This window comes from Callorhinchus milii, unplaced genomic scaffold (genome assembly GCF_018977255.1).
Source record: "Callorhinchus milii isolate IMCB2004 unplaced genomic scaffold, IMCB_Cmil_1.0 Scaffold7, whole genome shotgun sequence".
In the NCBI taxonomy this organism is placed as follows: Eukaryota; Metazoa; Chordata; class Chondrichthyes; order Chimaeriformes; family Callorhinchidae; genus Callorhinchus; species Callorhinchus milii.
This window is the reverse complement of record NW_024704748.1, coordinates 9,458,938-9,470,131: the sequence shown is the minus strand read 5'-3', so window position 1 is coordinate 9,470,131 and position 11,194 is coordinate 9,458,938. Positions and strand designations below refer to the sequence as shown.

Here is an 11,194-nt window from a genome sequence, read left to right as displayed (position 1 = left end):
GAAGAGAGAGAGAAAGCAGGGTGTCCATGGAGCTGAACTGGCAATGGAGTATCAGTAATGGAGTCAACCTTCTGGGGTGTCTCTGTAGTCCGGTTCCTGAGCCAGGCGGTTCTGCAGTACTCTGGAGCACTGCTGATAATAGCACAGCACAGCAATATAAGGCAATATAAATGCATCGTGAAATGATGCCTGATTTATTTTCTCTCTCCCTAATAGACCAAATAAAAATTGGCACATTTTTGTTTTCATGAAAATGTGCCCTGTTAAATTCAGTCTTGCTTTGGATAAAACACCTAGATATGATATAATATTAATAGGTATAGACTTATACCTAATATGCAAACAAGAAAAATCTTTCCTGCACATTGCACGAGTCTCTTAAAAATGTTAACGCAGTAAATCAAAGGAATCGCTGTGTATAGCAGGGTGACCATACATACCCAATTTCTGGAGACGGTCCCTGGATGAGGTATAGTGTCCCTGGGGCCAAATTTACTCTGTCTTGAGTTCAACAACAAACTGAGCAAGGACAATAAAATTCCGAAACAGATACACTCATCCAAGAAACACAGCCATTAATCCAACAAACTTTTCCACTACAGCACTGACATAGTAATAATAACCATAATAATGATAAGATTTGGTTTACAAAATATGGTCACCCGGTGCATAGGGCTCTTCTGCATCGCCAGAACAGTCTTACGTGTACACAGCGATTCAATTTTTTTTGTGTGCTGTTAATTAAACGAGATGCAGGCTGTGTGACCTCTGGGAAAACTGCTCCCACACCTGCTTCCTGGCATCAGGATGGGAAGCTTTAGCAAACAAGACATTTCACACAGCTGAGGCTCAGCTTGGTTCGCTCCCCCCCCCCTCCCCTTTCCTTCAACCTCCGGAAAGAGATTTAAAAAAAGACGCTCCTTAAATTACTGAAGAAAACCCCCCAAATCGAAATGATGAGCTTCACAAGCTGCTCAAATCAATGCACCACAGGGCAAAAGGGTGAGATCCAGTTGCACCATTCTTATTTCCAATGAATGAGATTTTTTTTGGTACACACACACACAATGCATTGAAATAAATCGCCCCATGCATTCATTCATTCATTCATTCAAAGCCCGGACAATGGAAAGAAAAAACGGTACCAGCTGACAGTGAATTTCACAGGAATAACAATAATAATAATAATAATCCTTGCATTTTGATATAGCGCCTTTTTTTACGTCTTCTCGACGTCTCAAAGCGCTTCGCAGAACAGACTGTAAAGTGAATGGACCGTATATTTGTGGGCGAAACAAACAAACCAAACAAGTCTGAAGACCTCAAAGAAAAGGTTCCTGCAGCAAAACTTGGGCAACCCGTTGGATGGCGAAAGAATTGCGCATCACACTCCTCGCACTATCACCACTATCCGCTTGCACTTCGCAAGAGTGGGGGAGGGGGGGAGGGGAGGAGGGGGGGAGTGGGGGGGACGATGGATGGATGGATGCACTGCAAACTTTTGTGCCTTTCCAGTGCTCCATCCAACTGCCATTCAAAATTTTTTTTAGCTCATTCGTCGCTTACCATCTCAGCTCACGTGCGGATAAGGAGAAGCCGAGCATCTGATCCCCGCAGCGGTGCGGTCTCCTTCGGAAAGTGTTCCCGACCGCTGTGGGGGGGGCGGGGCTGGGGGGTTGTGGGGGCGGGGCGGGGGTTGTGGGGGCGGGGCTGAGGGTTGTGGGGGGCGGGGCTGAGGGCAGGGGGGCGGGGCTGGCAGGGGGCGGGGCAACGAGTCAGACAAACGTGCTGCCTGCCCCCTCCCCGCCCCCTTGGTTTGATTGACGCGCCCACCAGCCACACACACACACGTACGCACCCCCCTCCCCCCCGCACGGGGCCGACCGAGCTGACCAATCAGCAGTCAGGAAAGGCGGGAGGTTGTCGGGACAGGTTAGGTGGAGCGGTCTCAGTGGAACGCGCTGTAACTTTTCTTTCTTGGCGGCGGCTTCGGGACTCGGCGCTGTGTGTCTGTGTCTGTGTGTCTGTGTGTGTGTCTGTGTGTCTGTGTGTGTCTGTCTGTCTGTGTGTGTCTGTCTGGCACTCGGGCCAAACCTTCCCCCCCCCCCCCACCCAACTGTCCAGCGCCTCGGGACGTCCTCCCGACGTGAAAGGCGCTCTATAAATGGAATCTTGTTGTTGTTGTTGTTGTTTTACTTTGCACTCCCCCCCCACCCCCACCCTCCTCCCCTGAATCCGGTCCGCAAGCTCCTGAATGCCCGCAACAGCTGGTCCTCAGACCCCCCCCCCCCCACGACCACCTTCCTCCTCCTCCTCCTCTCTCCTGGGAAGTGGGCTCAGTTGTCAGCGCGGGGGTGGGGGTGGGGGGGTGTGGGGGGGGGGTGGGGGATGTGATCTAAAGCTGCCAAAATAATCGCTGCAAACCCATTGTTAAAAGTGTCTGGTGTGTGGGGGGAGACTGGTCAGTTTGGATCAATGCCACTACACGAGTTGTTATTTCCGTGTGACTGTGTCTGTGGTGCTCCGGGTTCTCTTTCTGTTGCTTTCTGTCATCGTGGCGATGGACATTGGCCAAAACCTCAGCTGTCCTGAATTGCAAAGCATTTCATCTGTTGGTCCTTTTTGTTTTAGCTCCACAGGATAATCATTTTTTTTTGCTGCTGCTGCTGCATTAAATATGTCACTTGTAATGTACCCGCAAGCGGTAGGATCTTAAGACGTTGTACATCACAGAGCAAGGCTGGAGCATCCAGATGCTCAGCTCACCACGGGATTAGTACGTGTTACCTCCTGGTGGTTTTGTCACCCATTAGTAAGCAGGAACTCAGTTGTTAGTTGATTGGCAGGTCGCTTGCCAGGGATAATAATCCCTCTGGAAAAAAAACGCGGTCACTTAATCCACGACCGTTTGCGGGACACTACTGCGCGCGATTAATTGGCTGCCGTGTTCCCCCAACAAAATACACAGTCAATCCCACTCTACAGTATATCCTTTGAAGAGATTTGAGACATCTCAACAATATGAGAAGGCGCTTTTATCAAATGCAAAGATTATTATTATCACAGTCCAGGGATATTTTAATGAATTTAAAAAAAAATTGATGTGTTAAATTCTCCATGTTCTGTGTCTCCCATTAAAAAAAACACGTTTCCAGCTAATTCCATTCTGTATTACTGATCCCGTTGTGACTCATTCTTTATACAATGGCTCCAAGACTCCTCAGAGCCTAGCAACACGCCACAGTAATTGTGCCCTTCTGATCCACTTCACTGCCTTTCCAGAAGTCCTTCCTCTCCAGAAGTAAGGACGTCTCAAAATGCTTCAAGGAGTTTGACAATAAAGTGGAATAACTGTGTATTTTGTTGGTGATATAAATTGGCATGTCACAGAACATCATAAAATATGTGATTTTATATGAATAAACCACAATATAGAGTCCGTGGGAAGAAAATTCAATTCAGGCAGTGGCTTAGTTTTACAGCGATAAGCAAAATGGGAAGTGCGTTTGAGTAGGGCTCAATGAATAGCTGATCTAACTCATCCTCATAGTCAAAAGTGTATGTATCAAATAAATATTCTGCGGTCATCTTTAGTTTAAAAAAAAATGCATTCTTCCAAAGGAGAAGTATAGGGTTTCACATTAAATGAGCAGAAAAGTGTCTTGAAGTTCTCTCAACAAGTAGCTGAGCCACACAGGCCAGGAGGGTTCTTGGGTTGGTTACTCTGTGCTGGGTTAGCTGATCTCAGCTGGGCTCGTAATGGGAACACTCAGCCTCATCAACAAATTACATTTGTATAGCCTTTTCTCATCGGGAGGACGTCCCAAAGCACTGAACAGTCAAGGATGTGCACCCGAGCTGGCGGTTGAGATCTGGAGGGCAGGAAGGGAGGGTGGCCAAAGGTGTGGTTGAAGAGGAGGGACCCGAGATGGGTCTTGAAGGAGGCAAGGCAGGGGCGAGGCAAAGTGACTGTGAAATGGAGTTCTAGAGGATGGGGACAGAAAAGCTGAAGGGCTGACCATGGATGATGGGGCGGGCAGGATGGGGGACGTGAAGCAGACCAGAGTCCGCCCAGCGGAGGTAGTGGACAGGCCAGTAAGGGGTTAGCAGGTCACAGAGATAGTGAAGAGCAAGACCATGGAAGTCTTCGAAAGCACTTTTCAAAGAAACAACAACTCACATGTATAAAGCGCCTTTCACGCAGGATAGTGTCTCAGAGCACTTCCCTTTGTTTTAAAGAGTTTTCGGTAAAATGTGGTGACCGTATATTTTTTGTAGACAAATGTAGCAGCCAATTTGCACACAGCATTGTTATGAGTAGCACCTCTCACCTCTCAGACATAAGGTTGTAGGTTCAAGTCCCATATCAGGACTTAAAGCTCATGGTCCAGGCTAATGCTCCAGTGCAATGTTGAGGGAATTTGTTCTGGTCCTGATCCACAACCATGTATAAATTGTCCTGCCATTACACATCTGCTACATATATAGGATATTCAAACTTGAACGCTTGACCATCTGTCTTAAAGCCCAGTAATTTCTGAAAGCTAGTCTTGAATTGTTGTCTTGTTCATTCACCTTCCTATGCATTGAATTGTAAAGACGGGCTGTTAACAATAGGAAGTGGCTGTTTATCATTTCCAGGGGTCTGTGTGATCCAGCGTTCTTTCCATGTTAAATTTACAACAAAAAAGTGAATGGATACAGCAAGTGGCTCAGAGCAAAGCAACACTTTCTATTGATTTCGAAAACCGTGTGTAGTTCGAACTAGCGTGTCAATCTGAAATGTGTTTATTATCAACAAAATTCCCCAGCTTCTGTAGGAAATTGTAGGGTAAACTTTAGGCTGTTTCATAGCGCGTCCCTTGTGTTAACACAATGTTAAGAAACATCACGTCTTTTACCCAAATATTATCAATCTTCAACTGGAGGAACTGTAAATACAAGGTGTTTGATGAAAGGGATACATTTGAGGAAAAGGAGAGTAGTAGCAGAATATATCTATTTCTAAGTGTTAAGTATTTAGGAATCTGTAGTGGGAGATAGTGATTAATACGAGAACAGAACACTGAGAATCAATTGCCAGAGGTGTAACATACAAGATCAGGATCATTGTAATACATCAGTGAGACATGATATTGAATCTTTCATCGCCATGACTCCATTCATTGATACATTAAGTACATGAAAGAGTAGCTCGGAGGATCCCAGGACTATGCTGTGAATAAAAATACAATGCAAAGTGGAATAGGAAGCAAATATGTTCACAAAAGTTTTCTGAGATTGTAAATAAGTTTTAAATTGGGGGGCCGTGAATGCTGAATGTGTGGAGTCCTCCATATTTAGAGTAATTTTTTCTCAGGACAACAAGAACAATAATAATTACAATTACAATAACCAATCACATTTAAACAGCACCTTTCACATTGGGAGGACATGAAAGGCACTATATATCTCTCTGGTACTGCAAAGCAATGGAAATAGGGCCTGATGATAATTCCCAGAGTTGCAAAGGGTAATTTCATTACTTTTAATGGATTTCCTAATAAAGAATTGCAATTCCTTCCTGTAAGTTGACATATGTCACACGAATCTCTCAGCAGAAACTCCAGCTGTCTGCAATCTATTTATTGTTTTCAGTGGAATTCTGTGAGTCAGATAATATGCTTTGCATATATTACATGGAAGGAAATAATTACTTATCGCTTGCAGATCTGGAAAGCCTGATACAGTATTTCAGAAACTGGAAGGGTTAAACGGACAGAAAGTGATAGAAAAGAAGTCAGCACTGCTGACTCAGCAGTAATTACCGTTAGGAAGTTCATTATTGGGCAACGCTCACATTCTGTGAAACTGTTTCAGAATGGAGAGTGTGAGAATGAAGACTTCTATTTTGCTTGGAAGATTTCTGAGACAATAACCAATCTGTTTACACAAGGTGTGCGTAGATGGAAAGACTAGCACCATTAATAATATAATAATAATAATCCTTGCATTTTGATATAGTGCTTTTCACGTCTTCTAGACGTCTCAAAGCGCTTCACAGAATATACTGTGAAGTGAATTGATTGTATATTTGTGGGCGAACGCGGCAGCCAATTGTGTACAGCAATGTCCCACAAACAGTCGTAGATTGAAAATGACCAATTTATTATTGTTTTGGTTTTTGGAGGGATTATTATTAGGTGTGTGCCGTAAGGAAACTTGCCCAAGGTTTCGCCCTGCCTGGAAGTGAACTCAGGTCTCTCGCTTGCAAAGCAAGTGCTCTAACCACTGAGCTACACGACTCCATTGACAGGCAATTAAAAAGGACGCTCCCACTCCACTGAGACGGCCCTGTGACTTTTTTTGGTGTTCTCCTGAGGTTTGTTAATTGTATAAGTAATGAACTATATTTCTCTGGGGGATTTTGTTCTGAGGTGTACAATTAAAAACAGATTTTAAAAAATACACATTCCATTTAAATTTATCTTTCCTCAAATAAATCACACATGGCTGGCAGACAGCCAGGCATATTTCACCTAGAGTCCAGCCCTGGGCAGCGCTCATAGGCAAAATAGGCTGATCGCAGACTACATTAAGAACAAAGTACTTTAAATTGCAGTTTATTTAGAGTTGCGTCATTTAGTGGAACCCATCCAAAACCAATCATTGTTTTAGCTTTGGCTTGAATTACTTTTTATTGTTTTCTTCTATATGTGAACAGCTATTTGGCTTTTGGGCAGGTTTGCATTTGGTTATTCCTGCACCGACTCATATAGACCAGCACCATCAATTGTGTTCACTGTCAAGACTGGTGTGGAGTGGACAATCTATCAATCTCACAGTCTTCCACTCCCAATTCTGGTTTGAATCAACAACCTGGCAGTCACACCTCCCGATTCCTTTTAACAATAAACCAACAGCAGGTTTGCGCTGAGTTGTATGAAGGGGTGTGAATGGGGCACAATAACCTTGTTTTTAAACGTTCACTTGCCCAACTCCTCTCAGGGGAGAAGAGAGCAATGTAATTAATACACATACAGAGAACAGATGTGTGGAATGATTCCACTGAGAGAAGAGGAGTGGAGTGCGGTGGAGAGGAGGGTTCTCCTCAGAGCAGATCAATTCAGAATGTTTAACAACAACAAATTGCGTTTATATATTAAATATAATTTGTTGTTGTTTTTACATGCAGTGTTTGACCGAACACAGAATGACATATATATAGAATACTGATCACTGCAACATAAGGGGACTGCCTAGGCCCTAGAGGAGACAAATGTCAGTGATCCCCAGGAATGAGCTATGAGCAACAATGAGACAAGCTACAGCTCTTCAGTCTTGAGAGAAGACGATTCAGAGCGGACCTCATAGAGGTGTATAACATTTTAAATGGGATTGAAAAAGTAAATCCATAGCAATTCTTTAGGATGCACAAAGACAGTAGACCAAAAGGACAATGTTTAGAGTTGCAAAGAGCAATTTCAGGACAGATACCAGGAAGTTTTTCTTTACCCAGAGGATAACTAACAACTGGGACAGGATACCGGGACTCATTTAAAAAACAACTTGATGCTGTGATGGAGGGACAGCAGGATGTGTGTTCTATGAGGATGAGATCAAATGAGCCAAAGGGCCTTCTTCATCCAAACTGATCTTGTGATCCTGTGAACCCAACACCTTGGGGCATTGAATGTGTGGCCTCCCTGTTAATGCCCGGCACAGCTGGGCACAGGTATTATTGATTCTGTGCACTAAACATCTCGCCGCTTCAATGGTAACACAATTTGGGTCCCTGCAAATATATTATACATTGATACGATCAAGAGCTGCATGTGGAGATTGAATGGCAATGGCAGCGTTTTGTGCCTAGGTTCCAGTGTCGAGCGTGAGACCTCACTTGAATATAATGGGTGCTTTGTCAGACGTTTCCTCCTGTTCCATTTCTGGACTCTCAGTCTCTGCCGGTATAATCTGATGACGCTTTCCTCCAACTGCATGTGCTTCATCTTCACTGTTGGCTTCTCACTATCTGATGAGTCGTCAACATGAGCCTTCGGACCCTCTGACACTGCCGAGCAGTGGGGGTTGCTGAGCTTTAAGATGTTACGCAGATAAGCCACCAGCACTGTCTTTTTTTCCTTGACGTCGCAGTGGAAGCTGTACATCTGTTCTTCTTTCCTGCCACTACTGGATGAGACTATGCCGGTCACGTATACCCCAGAGCGCCTCTGCCGACTCGCCTCACAATCAGGCAGCTCCTCTTGAAACCGTTTCCGCAGATTCAGAGCAAAGTATGCCAGTCCGCTTACGACCAACATGGCGCCTAAACCAAGCAGAGAGTTACTGTCAGTATCTGTCGTTAACAGCTACATGTTGCCAAAGATTAGATGTCAGTAACCACATTATTGTCAGGACAAATGTTTGGCAATCAGAGAGCAAACTGGGAACCCAAGAAATGTACAGAACCAGAAGAGGCTCTCATGGTTGACCTGGCCACTTCCTAAAGTGAAATACATCATTCTACTCTGCTCTGTTTCTCCGTCCACCTGAATGGGTTTCTTTGCCAAATAACTGTCTGACACAATGTACTTCTATCTCTCTGGGTTCTGCATTCCATATCATTACCACTGTTCAGGTGATGCAGTTATCTCTGAACAACCTGGCATTATACTGTAACAGGTGTAATTCATCCACAAAGTACACAGTCAGTCCACTTTATAATATATACTGTGAAGCGCTTTGAGATGTCTCAACAACATGATAAGGTGCTGTATGAACTGTAAGGATTATTATTTGTTCAGGGCTGGGAACTGGCTGATGTCCACCCAGCCACTGACTCGTTTGGGAAACAGTCCATGGCAGGAGGAGGTGAACGTACATTTTACAATGAAGATAGATCGAAAAGTGTTGGACTCACCGGGTATGGTCGCATGCCAAATAAGAACTGGGTGCAGAAAGCAAGCCACGGACAGAAATATGAATAGGACAAACTTCTGTAAGCCATTGGGCCTCACTGTCTTTCTCCAGAGTCTGCACGGCTTGTTCTCGGCTTTACCACATCCAGTTCTGCAGAGAGATGAACAATCCTTCTCAGTATTCTAGCTCCAAAAGCCTAGTGTCTGTCCTAAATGTACCCGACACAATCCTAAATCAGTGGGTTCTGATTGTGTGATAAGGCAAAGTAAAAAAAGCGATTTTCCATCTAATGGACTTACCTAACCATCCACCAGTGGAAACAGTCTCTCATTATTTACTCTATCAAAATCCCTCATAATCTTGAACACCTCTATTAAATCTCTCCTTAACCTTCTCTGCTTTAAGGAGAACAATCGCAGCCTCCCTAGGCTCTCCATATAATTGAAGTCCCTCATCCCTGGGTCCCTTATTATGAGTAAAGGTTCGCAAATTGCTTTAATTTAAAATATTGAGTGACAGCCGTTGGCATTTGTGAAATGAAACAAAGAGCCGTGACAACGAGCAGCCCAGTCCCCTTTGTCCTGGGTGCGAGTGTAGCAGCAGGAATAACATTCGGTCTGTATGAAAGATGTCCTACTTACAGGGGATGCTTGACCAGAAAAACATCTACGAAATACGAGCCTTCCAAAAGGATAAGAAGTATGCCTGAAAATCTTAAGACAAAAGGAAAGCGTAACTGATTCACCTAATCTTTGCTGTCTTTTAAATAATAAGAATACTCCTTGCATTTGATATTCTACTTGAACCGAGATAAAGTTGATATTGAGTACTTACAGCAAGTACACAGCTAACTTGGTGAACTGCCCTCGCACTCCCGTGTCAATCCCCACTCCCAGCAGCACTGAATATCAATGGGAGAGAGAAAGAAAGATATCAGAAGATATTTTGTTCCATGTTCATCCAGTTTCCTACCAATTCAATTCACAGAGAAGCGTCATTGTAATCCTGTAGCCTACTGGTTACAGCACTCACCTCGCAAGTGGACAGGGCAAAACCTTAGTTTCCTTACTCCACATGTCTCTGTTTACCTAGCAGTAATTAGAACCCAGTTGTTAGTTGATTGGCGGATCATTTTCTGGGGGTAATAATCCCTTCAAAAAAGACCGTTTGAGGGGCATTGCCTTATGCTTTGGCTATTGCGTTTCACCCTCAAAATATTAACTTTACAGTATATGCTGTGAGACTTTAAGACATACCTTAAAGACATGATAAGGCGCTATATCAAATGTAAGGTTTATTATTATTATTGGCAAGCAACATGGTTCCTCATAGATCGCCTTTAGTAGGTAATAATAATCCTCACATTAGACTTAGTGTTTTGTCACGTCATCAAAACATCCCACAGAATCCTGCTAAAACTCGTGACACAGCTGCAACCAGACCTTGGAATTGTCTGGGATTGTCACTTTTGAAACCATGTTCAAAATAAGACATTCGGGCAGAATTCCACCTCTCTCACTGTTCCTCTTCTCCAGGGGGAAGCGACTCAAACTGCCGCCTTGTGGTGCCAAACCGGCAGAGTGAAAGCAAGGCTGCTCTCTCATCCACAGCTAGATGGCAGAGTGCGATCAATGGAAAAGAGTTGTGTGTAAGAAGTTGATTCATAAGAAAAATGTATTCCGGCTGCATTGTTTTGTTCTGACTGAAGAGGGAAGTAATCTTAGGAAATACAAAAACAGGAACAATTATTGAGGAGCGAGAGAGCCAGCGAGCAGAAAGGATTGGCATTGCAGACATTGCAAGTTAGTATGTCTATCACTACAGAAACAGCAAAGAGGCAGGGCAGGTACCATTTTATAAAAAATTACTCTAGACATCCGTGGCTCACTTCCCAGTCACAGACTGCGAGAGGCACAGATAAGCAATCACAACAACCTCAGCAGCTCTTTACACAAGTTAATAACTCTGAAACATGTCAACATCCACCACCCAAGGCTACTTTCCTGTGCAGAAACAATAGCTCCAGGGCAAAGCACTGAAAATCACCAAATGCTATTTTTTCAAGGACATTGCTGATACAATAATAATACCAGGCTGACATTACAGTGCTGGGAGTGTCCTGCATTGTCGGAGGTGCCATTCTTTGGAGGAGATCCAGTCTGTGACTGATTAGGTGAATGTTAAGGATTCCACGGCAGTATTTGAAAAAAGGGAGTTTCCAGTGTCCTGGTAGACAATTCCCCATTAAAAAATATTGGTCGATTACTTCATGAGTGTTTGTGAGACATTGCTGTGC

The 11,194-nt window shown here is 44.0% G+C and overlaps 1 protein-coding gene across 4 annotated transcripts in view; it reads right to left on the bottom strand.

Annotated features, from left to right (window-relative positions):
- The window catches only part of rassf4a (Ras association domain family member 4a), an 83,414-nt gene that overhangs the window by 71,015 nt on the left and 1,205 nt on the right, over window positions 1-11,194 (bottom strand). Inside the window, exons 2-5 of one of the 4 annotated variants that reach the window (XM_042336615.1) lie at window positions 9,733-9,799; window positions 9,540-9,611; window positions 8,900-9,048; window positions 6,448-8,305 (exon numbers count right to left, since the gene is read on the bottom strand). The exons of 1 other annotated variant lie outside the window; for it this stretch is intronic. In XM_042336615.1, the coding sequence (XP_042192549.1) occupies window positions 7,734-8,305; window positions 8,900-9,048; window positions 9,540-9,611; window positions 9,733-9,799 (860 nt within the window). In that variant the 3' untranslated portion in view covers window positions 6,448-7,733. Of the gene's footprint in view, window positions 1-1,566; window positions 1,616-6,447; window positions 8,306-8,899; window positions 9,049-9,539; window positions 9,612-9,732; window positions 9,800-11,194 lie in introns of those variants that run through there. 2 more of the 4 variants (XM_042336616.1, XM_042336614.1) reach the window with 2 other exon arrangements.